The following is a 17097-nucleotide window of genomic DNA, read 5'->3' on the forward strand; positions in this document are numbered from 1 at the left end:
GTTCTACTAAAAAAAATAGATTTTATCACATTTAAAAACCCGACATTGTCACTTCCCCAAACAAACCCACCCTCTTCTCAGTAACAAGGAGCAATACCCAGCCTGATTTATCTCCCTTTTCTATGGAGAGAAATCACAAAGGTTAGAAGACCAAAGCTGTGTTAGTGGAATGGCTCCTGTGATGCAGATACCAGAATTATGTGCAAAAAAACCTTCTGAAAATGGGTTACAAATGAGTGGTAAGAGGAAAAAAAAAAAAAAGGTTAAGACAGCAGAAAGAAGCTGGAGAAAAAAAAAAAATAAAGAACAAAATTTAAAAGGGCACAGAGGAGCATAGTGTGGTCTCTGATGAGCCTGAGCTGTAAAACCATCGTTTTACTGCAACTGGAATGTGACAAATTATGCTGAAACATTCCTTACCAGAGCTGATGTCTGTACCTGAGAACTACCAGTTTCTAAGCATGGTTAGCAGGTTAAAACTTTGCTATTCTGTTTTTCATCCTTTTGTGATGCCTTTATTCATATTTTCTGAATTTTTCCTGTACCTCTGCATTTCCTCTTGGTAGTTTGCATTCCCAGATCTCACACTTCACTGTTTGACTCCAGTGATTCTCCCAACCTGTGTTCAGGTGTTCCCACACAGATTTCTCTTGCTGCTTTCTAGGCTGCACAATGTTCTTTTTAACTGCAGAGACCCTGTAAGTGGAAGATGACAATTCCACTGTAATAGAGGGAGGTGGGATGTACAAACACAGATCCATGATGTTCCTCAAACTGAAGCAATTAAACAAGTTCAGGGCAGTCCCTGAGCAGATCATTTTCCAGAGTAACTGTGTATTAAATAGAAATTGCTTCGTGTCAATCACATTCAAATAGCAATCCCTAAACCCAGGGGCAGAAAGGGCCACAGGAAGTTTCCTGTTAGCAACACAGAGCTCTCAAAAAAGGTATCATTTCCTCTCTCAAGGAAAACCTAACTCCAGCTTTGTTCAACCGGCCTTTCCACTGCAGTATATTAATTCAGACAAGTTCATCTGAGTGTCACTCAGTGTCCAAGAGCAGAGAAGGAAGCAGTGGTAGTAGAAACAATGGTCTTTATCAAAACGTATTTTTAGGGTCTCACAAACACGCAAGACATCTTAGAAATATTTCCTGTTTACACAGAGCTGTACTATCTGTGTGCAATGATACAGTGCACATCCTGAGGTTAGCCAGCAATCAGAAATGTATGGGTGTTAAATGAGGCTAGACTGGACAACATTCCTTGGGATATACAGTTCCCATTTGAAAAATAATTCTCCAACAGCAGGGAGTTATTAAAAGTTATCCTTAAATGGAAATCAAGTGCAAATTTGTATTAAAATAGACAAAGTTTAAAATACGAAGCAGAACTCAGCAGGTCTTTCATAAAGGCAAAAGAGACACCTCAAATCACACCATGAAAAATTCACTATTAAAAAGTGAAATTAGAAGAACCTGTTCTCAAAAATTAAGAAACAATGTCATGTCGTCTGGACATTTTTACAAGGAAAATGTCAAAACCTCAATGGGGAAGAGGGACAGAAAATGCAAAACCACAAGAGCATTTAATACTGGGTTCATTGAAAAAAGTAAGATGAGTCTGCACTTTGTCCAAAGGAAAAATAGGATTTGTCCTTGCTCTTCTTTTGCAGCCCAAGCCCTACCATGGTTGTTACTGATTTCCTTCTAAAAGGAAATCAGCATCTGTGCATTAAACATGACCGGAACAAGTTCCTTGGAGAAAGGTTACAAATTAATCCTCCCCACCCAAACCAGTCTGTTCCTTCTCAAATTAACAGAGGCCATGCACAACACTTCACTGCCAGGATTTATTTTAGAGGTACATGAAAAGAAAAACACATGAGTATAAAAACATTTCCAGTGATTATAACATCCAATTAAAGGTGTTTTAAGAAAAGATAAATTTCCTCAGAAATTACATCATTACAGGTCATGGAATAGTTTGAAAAGCTACCATAGGTAACAGTAGTAAACAAAAGTGCCTCTGTGTGCATAATACTGAAGAGAGAAGTGCAGAGTTCTGTGCAGCATCCTCCTTACACACAAGCAGTTCCAATCCCAGCTGCTGGGGACATTTTCCGGGAAGTCTCATGGTTCAAAGGATCAATTTACAAAATGCAGCTTCTGTGTCCAGTGACAGAGGGTTCTCAGCTCCCACAAACACAAAGGATCTCGAGTGTCTTGCCCCTGCAAAGAGGCTGCATGGCTCCCTCTGAGCTGCTCCTGCCCAGCAGATGCACCCTGCTTAGAAGAAACTGGATCTTGGTCCACAGTGAATCGCCAGCTGTGGTCTGGAATTCAAAGCTCACTGCTCTTCGGGCTCTCCACAGAATCTCCTTGCATGGAGAATGGTCAGAGAGTTGCACCAGTGAAACCAGAGACAGAGCACAACTCAGGAACTGCAGAAGGGACTGCAGTTCAAAGCAGGGATTTGTCTGATGCCTTAATTGCCATAAGAAGTCATATATCTGAAAGATTCAGTGCAAAACAAATTCTTGGGAGACCAGTATAAATGGGAAAACTGTTTCTAATATGGTTCCAAAGTGTAACAGGAATGTACAAACTGTAAACCTCAAGGCAGTGTTAATCCATGCAATGAACACAGTATCCTCTGAACCTGCCCTCACTACTCACAACTGGGAACAGTTCCCAACACCAAGCATCAAGCTGAGATACAACTAAAACCTACAGAGGCCAAGTGTTCCTAAAGCCCACTGCAACTACCTAACCAGAAACCTATGTCAGAGCTTCAACAGGACACAAAGACACCTGGACCTCAAGGTATTTTATACAGTGAATGATAAAAGCAGAACAAATAGCCTACCAAGCTGTTAACTTTCTATCTCAAAACAACCCCGGAAAAAAGAAGGCTTTGAGCAAAAAGAGCAAAAAGGAATCCACTCGGTTCTGAGGCAGAATTCCAGCATGAACATCCCAACAACACCCCTTGCTCTTCCACTTGAACCAAATCTGCTCTTTTCCATCCCTGTGCCAGTGAGGAGCGACTGACTCTGCTCACCGCACCTGGAAGGGAGCTGTGGACACAGAACAGGGGAGACTCAAAGGGCTCTGTCCCAGCACTGCAGTCTGAGATTCTGTGGAATGTTGGTGCCCTTTCCAACCCTTTCCAAAGATCTCCATTTCCTCATCAGGAAACAGACCCTTTCAGAAGCTAACTACCTTTCAGGTTCCTAAAGGTACAGGAAATTTCTTATTCCATCTCCACCCTCAAGTGCACAGGATACAGAAAGGTCTGAGCACCTCTAGAAAAAACCAGAAAGTTGCAGACTGACATAAAATCAAGAGATTTACAATTTTTTAAGATTATACCAAATCATCAACCGTGGGCTACTCATCCATGCTAAAGCATTTCTCAACTTCTGCAACTTCCTTCAGAAGCTGTGGGATCCTGGCTCACTCCAAGCCAGGGGCTGGTATAAAAATGGGTTTATATTATGGGGTTTTTTTTTATGAGGGGGAGAAAGGCAATAAGCAAATTGCTTAATTGTTTAATAAAAGAAGAATTTAAAAAATCAGGAATAGTGCATTTTGATAAATGTACTTCAATTTGGAAGAATCAGAAATGGAAAATCCTACAAAGAGCTCTCAGTAAGGCATGAAGAGAAGGATCTACCAAAGGAGACTTTACACACTCCAAAGATTTTGTTTTTTGTGTCAGCAGATGTGACCTGCTGTCATTGGTGTTTCCCAAAAGGTAATTAGCTTACATTTGAAAGTAAAATAAAATTTCCAAACAAGCTAACTAGCTGTATCTAATAAATAATTTTTAAATAACTTCATTTAAACTCAAAATTTGGAAATCAATTATTAAATGGTTACAGCATAGTAAATATTGCATCGTAAATAAAACATCCTCTACAAAAAAAAAAAGGAACAAGCCAAAAAACCTATTAAACATTGCAACTTCCTTAGGTTAAATCATTGCATTAGAAATGTCTATCACCTTAAAACATACAGCATTCCTTAAGTGCTATTTTACAGTCCTCATCCAGTGCAAGAGAGTTACTCTCCCCAGAATAAAAACATCCATTTCCACAATAAATTATCTTCTACAAGCTTCCAAAGGTTCTGAACAATCCTACCTGTCTTACTCCAACTTCTAAGAGCAAAAGCTTACAATCACTAAGACATAAAGAATCATGTGACTGCTGAACCAGGACCATTAAATGCCCTTTCTTCTCTCAGAGTTACCACCTGATTCTGGATTGTCAGGTCTCTGCAGCCAGCTGCTCCTTTCCTCTGGCAGATCCTTTTCTATTGGCATTTGGCTAGGCTGAATCTAGGAGAAAAACAGGATAAAAACCAAATTAACAGTTCAAAAGCACTGTGTTGTTCTGTATTATCCATTTCATTATATAAAGAATCCTGTCATGCTTGCTAAAAACTAAGAAGATTAAAAAAATCAAGTAAAAAATCCACCACAGTGATACCAAAACATTAAATGTCATGCAAGAAGAAAAGCAACAAATCCTGCAGAATCTCTGATAGTCTCTGAGCTCAGAGACAATACAAACACTCCACTCTGCCATGTTTCTCACCCATACAGAGAAAAACAGGAATAGAATACCTAAAACAATATATAATGGTATAAAATAGGAATGAGACACCAGCCAGCCCAGGAACTTTCATTATTATATTCCCTAAGGCACTGAGGTTTCAGAGTCTTCTAAAACCCCTTCATCCTCATCATCAACAAAGCAAATTTCCTATTTCAGTGATTCCCTAGCACACAAGCACAGCCATGACAGCATGAAAAATAACGCACAAACAAAATTATTCTGGAAAAAAACAGTGCTTGTGTAGAAGCAGCAATGCTTGGTCAGTTCATCCTGTTTGGGCAGGTTAAGTCATGCTTGCAGAAATTAAACAGGGACTGTTAATCAAATAACTTGAGTCCAGCTGTCCCATCCTTCCCAAATTCAAGTGACAATTTACAGGAAACACTTGGGTGCAAATCACAGAATGGAGCACAAAGAGTTCACTTACAATGTGCCAGAATTTTGGCAGCACTTGATTTGTCATCTTTACAGAAACTGGGGACCTAAGAGGGGTCCTGAAGTTCCAAAAGTGAACAGTGAGGGAGAGAAACATGTCTTATTTCACTGCTGTGTGATGCTGTAATAGTTACTCAGAGCCTTTAGGCACATCAGCAAATCCTTTTTAGCCAGGACATATCCTTTTTAAAATTCCTTCTGCTGCCACCTTCCCAAGGATTAACACAGCTGTGTTCAAATGCATATGAAAACAAAAGAAGTAATAAAAAAAAAATCACATCAGCATTAATCAGTGCTTCCTAATGTATTACCTGAAAAGGTTCACTGATGCCAACTATCGACTGCAAGTTATTGCTATAATAACAAAGCAAAAATTCTCCTCCCATCTTAGGTATTTCTGAACCACTCATGTAAACCTGGCAAGAAAAAGAACAGGTAATGAGCAATTTCCACAGAAAAAGAAGTTCACAAAAAAGCCATTCAGGTCACCGTCAAAATCAGTATTTGCTATTTATAAGCAAGTTTTAAAACGTAAGCTAAAACGGATGGGGACAGAAATAACTCAGGAAACCATGTGAAAATTAAATCAGGGAGGAGAAGGAATATCCTTCACTATGTCAGCAGGCTGGCTTGGTTCAGTGACACGGGAGAAGAGACCCAGAGTGGCTGGAAGGGAAGTGACAAAGCCACAGAGCAGCAGAGGGAGTGGAGCTGCCTCCTGGTGGCAACAGCAGAGCAATCCACAAGCTTGGTTTGCTTCTGTCCCAGGAGCCACTGTTCCCAATTTCAACTTTTATTTGTTCAGATAAGTATCTCTGGATATTTCTCATTTGCATCAAAATAAGTTTTACTTGTTTGGTTTAAATCACTTTAAGTAATCACTACTAGAAAGCTTTGAAACAGACAGCAGTTTTTAAAGAGGGACCAAAACATCACTAGGAAGAATTAGGAAGAGGGATTTTAAACAATAATATTGTTCCAAATTAGCTTCAGCTGGGAAGAGGATACAGAACCCCTGAGGGAAGTATCTGATCTGGAGAACAGATCTCCAATGCTACTCTATGGGAAACTGCATTAGAAAGAAATACAACTGACTTACCTGTTTACTGTCTCTGTTGGAAGCAATTTCATCATCTTCCACCCAAGCATAAGTAATATAATCCTTCACATGCCTGAAATTCATCTGCAGAGAAAGAGAAAAACCATCAGCTTCCTGATAGAAACAAGAACCATACTACATGAAAAACAAAGTTGTGAGGGAAGTTCACTGTTTCACTGAAGTAATTAAAACACTCTTAGGATCAAAACATTTTGGGGGCATTTACACATTGTTTGTTTCTGAGAAGGTGGAACTGCTGTGTTCTCTCACCCTTCCACTGACTTTTATTTTTGCCCTTTCTTTTTGTTGCATAAACTCCTTTCCATAACTTCTGCAACATTTTACTTCAATGAACAACCAGATTATCTCAGCAGAGAATTCAAAGGGTGTGGAAGAACTTACATGCTGCACAGCTAAACTGTCAGCACACAGAAATGGCAATCAAAGACACAAATATTTCAGAGAGTTCTGCACTAGCAAGAATCAGTGCTGTAAAACTCCCAACGACCTCCTGCAGTCATATTCCCATCTCTGCTGGAGAGGCAGGATGAGGTGACAGTACCTGGAAGAGCCCAATCCAGTCCCAGGCGCTGTTGGGGAATTCCTGCCCCGCGGAGTAGCGGATGAGAACGTCGTGCTCTGCACTCCACTCACCCTCAGCGTTCAGGGTGACCAAGGGATCTGTCACAAGAGGCTTCATCTACACAAAAAAAACCCAAGAGTTTAAACTCAGTCAAGCCTGTCATTCTTTCAGTTATTCTTTTCATAATTGCCACTGTGGGACTCTTTTAAGTGACTGAAAATAACCTGAAAGCAATTTGCTGCCTTCACTATGATCAGATTGAAACTGAGATTATGGTTTAGGAAATCAGCTGCTGTAAGGCAACACTGAGTAAAACAAACTTTTTCTTAACAACATAACTGGGACAGCACACCTCAAGCTTGAAAGTTCCTGTGACAGGTTTGTGATCACTGATGCCATAGCTCATGTGACTGAGATAGTTAGTCAGAGAAATAGAAATTGGGTTCTCTTCTTCAGGGAATTCGCCTTCTTTTGATGCCTCAGAGGTATTTCTCACTTTCCATAGAATTCTATCAGTCCAAGCTGGCTTTCTTTTCTTCTCACTGCAAAAATGTAAGGTAAAAAGTGAAATGAGCACAGAAACAAGTTGCCAAAAGCTAAGAATGCTGTGCAAAATCTACTCAAAGACCGTGAGATAAATATTAATAAAAGGAGGCAATCTTATCCAAGCTTCATTTTACAGCTCTGTTAAATGTGTTTTTCAACCAACATTTCCTTAATTTGAACTCCATTCAGCACAGATCAGTTTCATGGCTTTCTGCAAGAGGAGTAAAATGAAGAGGGGAAGGACATTTCAGTGGGTTAGTTGGCTTCATACAGGAAATGATACTTTCTCCTAAAACCCTGTGAAAACATGCATGAACACTGAGATAACACAGCAACTGCCCCAGGCTCCAAACATACAGATATTCTGAGAAATGAGGGCGTAAAAATAAGGAATATGTAGGAAGAGTCTAAATGATGTCTGAAATTATTAAAAATATTTGAGAGCAAGTTTCTTTTCACAACAGAAAAGAGGACAAACTTGGGTAGTTTATGGTAATCACAGGTGCCACAGCAATGCTTTATTTAGAACTTCCTCTAAATTGTACCAGCCTGCGTTTCAGGTTTGCAAGCTACTGCTGTCTCATAACAAGCTTTCAAAATTCCATAATCAAGGAAGTTGTGCCTGCAACTGTGTTATACATCAAACTTATCACAATGCAGAGTTTCCTTTTATACCCTATCAATGACACCGGAAGACATGAGCCCTCTGTGGTTCTCTCTGTGGTGGGAGGAAGGCTTAACAGCAACTCCCTGGATGGGTGGATCACTTCAAATTGAAATGGAGAAAAGATCATACCCTATGGAAGAGGAATTAGAATGGACTGGATTGGATTATAAAAGTTAAAAGCAGGATGTGTAAGGAAAACTGTCAGTTTAACAACTTTTAATCCAAACCCAAGGCCATTTAGTTCAATATTCAATATCATTTTGTTTTACCCCTTCCCACCTTCAAAAAGGTGGAAAGACTTGAAATGACTAAGGGCCCTTATCCCACTTAGGGCAGCAATTCTATAAACCGACAGAAATCTTCAGGAGATGCCAGATGTCTGCTCTGCTGTGCAGGAAAACACCAAAAGAACAGCTTAGGGTGAAACACTGACTGTTTTAGAGAAAATGGGCTGTTAGATGGGAAACCAACCCTCAGAATTCACACTGAAGGAGTGTCAAAAATAAAATTCTGTGGGTTTCAGCAAAAGCTGCTTTTGCAGGGTGCTTTTCTTGAGGTTTGCTGGTCACCCCCATGTGAGCAAAGTCTCTCTGGTAGCTTGCAGGATGCACACGGAATGTGCAACCACACTTTTTGTTCTCTAAATCAGCCAATACAGACAACCAGGCTACGAATCATTTGTAAAATGTCCAGGTTTGGATTAAGTCTTTTTTGTTAGATGACTTTACTGCTGGTGCCATTACATCTCTTTATATTCAATTAGGAAGAAAAATGTCTTTGCTTCCATGTCTTCCAATGTTAAGTGCAACAGCAGAGCAGATAACACTGCAGCTTTCAGACAGGTTAAGAAAATCCCTACAGAAAATCAGCTGTCATCTGATTTTCAAATATTTCACAAAAATCAAAGCAAAAGCTCAGATGGAGCCTTGTTTTGATAGTGAAATATTACAAATACTACAAAATTCAGAAAGCTCTATTCTTACTTAAACCAAAAGAGGGACTTCTGTTCTCTGGAAGTAAAGAAAAAGATCAGTACAAAACCCTGTTTGGACAGGAACTTATCCTTCTGTGGAAACATAAGACTAATACTTAACAAACAGACTTTAATATCACAGAAAAACTTTGGAAATTTCAGAAACTCCATCTTCAAGTTAAAACAATCAATAAAGACAAATATACAATAATTTTCAAATACCAGCATATCAAATGAAATGCTTAAGCAGAAAAGGGAAGCAAAAATGACAATTATTCTTTCGCTCCTTTTTGAGAACCAGTGAGCACTTTTAGTACGAAAGAACAAAACAGAAGCAGCTTAAACAAGTGCTCATTTATTTTATTTATCTGGTCTTTCCAAAAAGGCAGTTGGGTTGTTTCATTACTTCCCTCTCACAATCAGCAGACCCCAGCTTCTTCAGCCAAAAATATTCATTTATTCAGAACTGATCAATCCAAGCCTAACAGAACAGCCCAACAGCCCCAGTACACTCAGGAAATCCAGGTTTGCTGATTACTGAAGTGATGTTTAACCAAGCACCACATTCACTCCCACATTCCATGTCTAAACTCATTTCATCTTTTACCTTGTGTCATAGACATCCGAGTAAAGGTCAAACTTGTAGGTGGGCTTAAACAGCAGAGGACCTTCTTTGAATTCCTTCAGAAATGCTTCCTTCTTTTTTGCCATATTTAACTGCAGAAATAAAAAGTAACTTTTAAAGATTATGTTTTAAAAAATCAGAGCTTAAAGGATGATTGGGAAAGCATCTTCCAAGAATTCAACATTGCAGTCAGTACAACACTGGGAAGGTAAATTCAGAAGGGCCTCTTTGTTATAGCCAGAACTCTAGACACGATCCATCTAAAAGTTTAGAGGCAATTCTACCCAAGCAAAATCCAGAATAAGGTTCTCTTATAAAGAATTCTTGGGAGAAGAGGAAAGATAAAGGTGAGGAGCAACTGAGAAGACATGAAGTTCAAAGAAATCTTCAGCCAACATGAGCATTTTAAATGAGTAAGAAACTGCACAAAAGCAGAAAAAGCTTGCAATTAACCGGGGCTTATGACCACCTCACATGTTCTACCTCATGACTGCTCTGAGTTTGTGTTCTTTAGCAGAAATTAGAACCTCAAGGTGTAATTTAACTACTACGTCGTGTTTGTGAGCATTAAAAGCAAAACCAAACCCCCAAAGAGACTGAGCCAACCTACCTGGTCCTTTTCCCAGAGCAGATTGAAACGCTTGTTATTGATTGATTCTCTGACAAAGTGTATCCCATAATCTGCTATCCGGAAGTTTAGATCTCCAAACCAGAAGAGAACCCTTAAAACCAAACCAAAATGCATCAAACAAGAAAGATTTATATGAATATATTAACTCAAGGGAAGAATTTGACAGAATATTAGCCATTACACTAATTAGTTGCTCTAATCACTTTTATTACTTAATGCAAACAGCTTAAGCACAAACATTAAGTAGTTATAGATAAGCTTGCACAGAGACAACCTGCTGCTAAACAAAAAAAATTTGAAGTAATTGAAACAGTAAATTAAGTCCCTTGCATTCTTGGTGCGTGCTTATTACTGCCTGAGTATTAACTTCTCCTGAGTCTTACATCTCTGAACATTTAACAGCAACCTAAAGGATTTCTGGTACAAACAGGCTTTAGTTTCTAAAGCTTTCCTCCATGACATGTACAGTCTATATGCTAACAAATGAACGTAATTAGAGACTGGAAGAAAACAGTCCTGTAAAACAGACATCTGTCCTTCAGGTTTTCTTTTCCTCTCAGTGGTTCAGGGTCAAGGCTGAAGGGATATTTAAAATAAAATGATGGATGAAAAATCCAAACCTGAAACTCTTCAGCGCAAGAGTTTACCTTGTAATAGATAAAACCAACACAGAACTCACTCATGATCCAAGGGACTTGGAATACCCTCTCCTTCAAACTGCATTTCCAGGATTTTCTCAAAGTCATCCAGTCGCTGCTCTGTGTTCTCAATGTGAGCTGGCAAATGGCAGTTCATGAAACAGATCGTGTGCCCAAAGAGGGTCATGCGGATGCCGACTCCTCCTTTGTTCCCCTGGCATGGAAGATCAACAGCATTCCCTGAACCTGCAGTCAATGCCTGCAAATGTAACTAACACCACCTATCACTTTTGGAATCTTGCAATTAAGATTTAAATCAGTACAATTTCTTCCTACACGACTTGTTGCGTATCAGCAAATAAACCGAAATCTGAAATCATGGTCTGTGCTGCACACGAGGTTCAAACAAACGAGTCTGCTGGTCAGGTTATTAATTTTTAATTAACCCCCATGTCCTGTATGCCAGCATGGAGCCAGGGAGAGGCACAGAGCACCATCAATGAGCAGGTAACAGCCCTTACCCAGTAGCCATAGAGACCTGTGCGGGTGTAGTGAGTGTGGATGTCCCGGATGAAGGGAAGGTGCACGTGCTTCACAAAGATCAGGAGCAGCAAGCCCTGCATGCGAACTGAGGACAGCTGGGGAGACAGAAAATAAAAAATGCTCATTTCCAGCAGCTCCTGGGGTTTATTTCACAGGAGCTTTCAGGTGAAGAAGGCCACAGCAGAAGTCATGCAACTTCCTCACCAAGCGTAGCCTCAATACTGTGACACAGTTAATGCAGACTCATTTCAGTGCTGTGAAAAATATGTTCCTTATAAACGAAGCTGATCAATTCCTCAGCTAATTAACACAGTTCTAACATTGTATTTCAATCTGAAGTTGACGTCAAAACATGCACCTGCCCAAATCTCTTTAAGGACTTTTCTTCTGCCTCACCAGCCTCTTGTTCCTGTCTTTAAGAATCCTGCTCATGAAGGACCAAATCCTTCACTTTTCACCTAAAAGCTTCACACCTACAAATCCTCCAACAGCAGCAAGTTTTTCAAACTGAAGTACCCTTGAGCAGATAATTAAATATTCTGAATGCCATTAAATGCCTCAAAAGCACAGCAGTCAATTCCAGGCATCTGCAAACAAAATGAGCTGCAAACAGCAGAAACTCCTGCCTGCAGTGCCTGTAAAATCTGATTTACCAAACACTTAGGGAGCACATAAGACATGGGGTTTTTGTGGTTTGGGTTTTTTTTGGTTTGTGTGTGTGGAAATAGTCTAATAAAGATGTCCTTCATTGAACATTTATGGACTTTACAATGTTCCTGGCATGAGACACAAAATTCATTGTGTTTATTTAATGATAATGATTCAATTTAAAAGACAGACATTGAAATACATTAACTGTAGTTCAATTTTATGCTGGATTAATTTAGAAACAGACTACACTAGAATAAAATTGACTATACAACTGCTGGAGAAGCACAAAAATTCAGACCAAAATCTAAAACAGAATTCCTCCTTTGTCTCCCTATCTTACACAATTAAACTACTTCAGAATATATTTTAATGTTTTCAGTGTCCTTGAACCCAACAAAATACCACACAATACTGAAACAACGGACTGCAATTACTAATGATGCATAAATATTTTAGTAGTCAGCACTCTCCTTTCCATAATTACATTCATGAGGTACCAAGACCTTTGAGTCCTTTTATTATTTATTAGCTTTATTTCACTCTGCTGTGGCCAGTCCCCAAACAGTTCTCAAGATCATCCACAGGTCCTGAACACCACAAGGCACTGACCCCTCCCCTGCTGGAACCAGCACCAGTCCTTAGAGCACGGAGGGAACACGATCCTGTGGGTGGTGGAAGAATTGACTGTGACCAATTGAACACTCTGAAAACAGACCCAGTTACTGAGGGGACAGAATGTCCCAAGGGTGACACCTATCCCTCCACACCCAGCCTTGTCACAGGTCAGCCAAGGGGTAACTGCTCCTCTCCTGCACAGCCAAATTCCCGCCTGAGTCCCGGGATAACCTTTCCTTGCTGCCTGGTTTGATTCTGACCCGGCCTGACAGCTCCCCCTTATTACTGGAGCTAATCAAGTCCTGCTGAAAAGCCATTAGGTGGCAGCATCCATTCATTAGTGTGCTCCAAACTGCCTCAGTCATAAATTAGAATTCAAAATCAGCCAGGCATACTAGCAGGAATTCTTTTAACTGTGTGTATACAGGGCCTGAATGTCAGCCCACGGCCAGATTTTGAATTTTTATCAGCAATGACTTAGGCCAGAGTGAACAATGTGGGTTTTTTCCTTTTTGTAATTCCCAATGGGTCCTTTGTTTTGTTTAATTACAACTGAAAGAACAGTACAACTACTGAGTCCGATTAGCATGCAGATAATGCAATCACCTCAGCAAAATCAGGCTGAAATAGTGCTTGGGTTAGAAAACCACTACAAAAGGCTTTTAATTTCTCTTTACTAGGAAAATTCCGGATATCTTCCTAAGTTGATTGTTGGCATCATTAAAATAGCCAGTACTTTAGCTGATCTTATGTCCCTGATATTGCCCCACCTTATAACTTAAATTCCCATATAATGTTATAAGTCTTCAACCAAAAATTAAGTCCTCAGGTAAATATATACACCCACTAAAATCCTGTTTTACACGCATGCAATTCATTTTCACCTGCAAACAAACTGGAAAAAATAAACCAAACAGATAAAGGAGCCCTACCAATCTTAACAAAAATCACTGCCATTGCTTGGGATATTTATAGTGCAAGACAACATTAGATACATCACAGTACAGTTCCCCAATACTGCACAGAGCAAGAAACTTTTCTACAAACAAGAGATAAAGATATTGTGGCCACAGGAAACAGGCTGTTCAGTATGAGTTTATATCACAGGAAAAAACATGTGAGACGAAGAATCACTTCTAATGTACTGCAAAAACACCATCACTTTATCTTCTATGGATAATCTGAGGGGAAAAAAAATCTAAGACATCTTCCTTCAGTGCTGTGAGACTTAAGAGAGATGTAAATAATTACCTTCATATATCCCAGTGGAGACAAGACGGTCATGAAAAAAATGCTCCATGGATCATCAAATGCCAAGTCAGACAGAAAAGTTGTGATTTTTGAATTCACCTCCTGTAAGCTGAATATATCACAATTATTCACATTGCACCAGTTGGACAGAATTCATAGGAACTTTGCAGAACACAGACCCCAGAAATTTACTGCTGTTCAGTTTCTCATTCAAGCAGTTTAACCCACACATGGATTTAACACATCTAACACTGAGGAAAACAAAATTAAAGGAGGTTATATACACCTAAAATAGAGTTTAAGACAATGCTAAACTCAAAATGTGTTACAACAAACAACCTGACTGTCAGGACTTCAGTATTTCAACACAGTTTGGAAAACACAGTCATAGATTGTGCCTAAGAAGCTTGCACTAATTCCCTTAAAACATGCTAATTTTCCACTAACTTCCATATCAAAATGAACATGCTAACAAAGGAAACAGCAGCCCAAACTTTTTGTGTGTTAAGAAAAAAGATATTCTGCATTCTGCCACCACACAGCAGCAGCTAACTGCTAAATCATCTCTGTTCTAAGTTAGTTAGACTAAGTTAGTCTTCACCCTCTGGTAGCAACAGTGTTAAGCCATCTCCCAGGCAGTGATTCCCATCACTGTCCTCCCAAAACAGACCATGCAGAGACCCAGCAGTTCTGCAATAAACTCACAGAGCAAGTTCTTTAATATCACTCACCCTATAACGTACATATCCGTGGTGGTGCCCAGAGAGTTGAGCTGAAGTAAACTGGTGACATCGGGAGGGGGAGAAGCTGTGCCCACATTCCAGGTAACTAAGTGCAGTCTAAAAACAAACAGAAACCACACAAAACCAATGCTGAAAAATTGAAACGTGGACAGGCAGGCAACCAACCCTAAGAACGTTCTAATCTCCCCACAGAATTTCTGTCACTTTTCATCTATCTCTAGATGACACCACCACGAAAACAAAGAGCTGGAGGGAGCAGAACCTGAATTCTTGCCACTTATCCTTCAGCTTTTTTCCCCAGATGAGGAAAGCTTCGTCCAGGGTGCGAGACACTTCCTCGTGGATCTCGTCGTCGGAGCTGATGTCCTCCACGCAGGCCATGAGCTGTGCCACCCTGTGCCGGAGCTGCAGGCGGCCGCTGGAGCCGGTGCTGCCGATGCTGGCGGAGCGGCTGCGCAGGCTCTCCACATCGCTCAGGGAGAGCCCCTCGCAGTGCTGAGAGGCATCCTCGCCGCTCAGCGATGCCATCTGCTCAGCGAGTTAAACCTACGCCCTGAAGGACCGGCCCATTAAAATCAAGAGATTGATAAGGGTCTTTGCAGATGCCCTGGAATTCGGCATTGCTTCCAACACAAAAGGACAAATGTAGGTGCAGCAATGTTGGAAAAAAAACAAAACCTGTGGTGTTCCCACCACACTCGCTGGGTTGTTACAAAAGCTGCAATCACGTCCTACCACACACAGTGAATTGGTTTTTTCATAATAGATTTAATGTGGTTAATTCGATGAGCTCAAGGTTTAAAAGGTTTTATTGCTGATTTGAATCGATCATGTGCCTGTCTAGGCAAGGAGAAATGTAATCTCCAGCTCTCAAACATTCAAAGTTCTGATCAGAACCGAGCAAAGCCACTGCTCCTCTCAACATTCACACCACAGCACTCATCTGTTCTTTATTTACAAAATGGTAATTTCAGTACCAGAGCTTCTTAAAACGGATTCACTTTACCGTCAGTCTTGTAACATGACAGGCTAAAAAAATAATAATTTCCCATCCAGCTTGGAGCTCTATAATGACCTTATAAACACTGATAATTAGTGAATCCCACCAACACCCCCATTATTAAGGCTGTGGTTTTTATCCCACAATCAACTGCCCGCTCAAGGTGACACACAATGTATGCGGAAAAGCTGGAAAACTACTTTGCATAACAGATTAAAATGATCCATAATTTCCCTCACTAATAGTGTATCTTTGTAAGACTACACTGAAGTCACCCAAAAGCTACTCCAAAACAAACTTCAAGGGAATATAAAAAAAAAAGTAGGTAGGCTGTAGATCTAATTCTGCCAGCGGAGATGTGTCGCTTGGGAACACTCCCCAGTTACTAATTTGGTAAGACAATTACCTGAGTGAACAAAACTGAAATGATGTTGACGCCATCAGTCATTACTGACAGAAATTCAATTCCTCAAGGTGACCACGGCACTGATCTCAGAGGTAGAAACAAACACCGTCCTAAACACAAGCAACCTACTGAAGTCGTTACTTAGCATCACCGCTGCTAATCCCCAAATGACTCAAGAGTGGAGAACTTCTCAGGGTCACAGTGCTCATAATAAAGCCTTCAGAGGATTTTTGAGATATTTAAGCTCTTGTCAGCTTGTTGGTTTGTTTTTTTGTTGTTTTTTTTTTTTTTTTTTAATTTTCCTGTCACAGGCTGTTACCCAAATCCCATCTAAGCAGGTTTCTGCAGGGAATCGAGCCCAGTCAGGACACCGACACGGAGTGAACATACATTGTAAAAACACCGTAAAAGCAGAAGCTCAATATTTACTCAAGCTTCTTCTTCCTCCCAGAAAGTGACAAGTTCGAGACACCGGGTCCATGACGACGGTGCAGATGCTCGTGCCCTCATTACACATTAACAGAGCTCCGGGAAGTCCCAAGCACCCAGAAATGCCCCATAAGCCTCCCTGAACCACTCCAGCACCAGAAAATCAGCTTTTCTCCTCTATTTCATATGACTACGCAACGCCGCCAATTCGTGTAACTCCCCGCTAATAAGCACACACACACAAGTTTCGCTAATTCTCGCCCATTTACGTAACCGCTTGGGGCCACTTTTCGGAGCCGCCCTCAGACCCGCGCCTCGCGCCCCTCCGCGCCCCCCACACTCACCTCAACTCCTTGGTGGGAAGGCCCGCGGTCTCCATGCCCGAGGTGTTCCCGCAGGAAAGCGCTGCCCCAAGGACGGGGAAGGGGCCGGCGGAGCCGCCCGCGCTCCCCTCACACGGCCCGGCCCGGCCGCGGCCTCCGCGCCGCCCTCAGCGCCCTGCGCCCATCGCCGCGCGTGACGGGGGCGGGCCCGCGCCGCGCCGCGCCGCCCCCTGCCGGCCGGGAGGACCCACAGCAGCCCCAGGATGAGCCCGAGACCCCGCATAAAAACCCCGCAAAAACCCCAAAACAAAGGAGGC

At 41.1% G+C, this 17097-nt stretch overlaps 1 protein-coding gene across 4 annotated transcripts; it reads right to left on the minus strand.

Moving 5' to 3' along the window:
• Window positions 1-1836: 1836 nt before the first annotated feature.
• On the minus strand, window positions 1837-16965 carry INPP5K (inositol polyphosphate-5-phosphatase K). Of its 4 annotated transcripts, none has more exons than XM_066202204.1 (13): window positions 16802-16965; window positions 14611-14718; window positions 13880-13988; window positions 11341-11457; window positions 10861-11033; window positions 10161-10272; window positions 9533-9642; window positions 8936-8962; window positions 7092-7281; window positions 6719-6856; window positions 6157-6240; window positions 5369-5473; window positions 1837-4342 (listed from the first exon to the last, which is right to left on the minus strand). In XM_066202204.1, exons 1-13 carry the CDS (start codon window positions 16834-16836, stop codon window positions 4226-4228), a joined length of 1425 nt encoding a protein of 474 aa, XP_066058301.1. In that variant the 5' UTR covers window positions 16837-16965; the 3' UTR covers window positions 1837-4225. The 4 variants fall into 4 exon arrangements, with proteins under 4 accessions (XP_066058301.1, XP_066058299.1, XP_066058302.1 ...); XM_066202202.1 differs by having other exon boundaries at window positions 14885-16965; XM_066202205.1 differs by lacking the exon at window positions 8936-8962.
• Window positions 16966-17097: the final 132 nt, after the last annotated feature.

The sequence above is a fragment of the Chamaea fasciata genome, unplaced genomic scaffold (genome assembly GCF_029207755.1).
Source record: "Chamaea fasciata isolate MVZ Bird 193981 ecotype frontalis unplaced genomic scaffold, bChaFas1.0.hap1 SCAF_21, whole genome shotgun sequence".
Classification (NCBI taxonomy): Eukaryota; Metazoa; Chordata; class Aves; order Passeriformes; family Sylviidae; genus Chamaea; species Chamaea fasciata.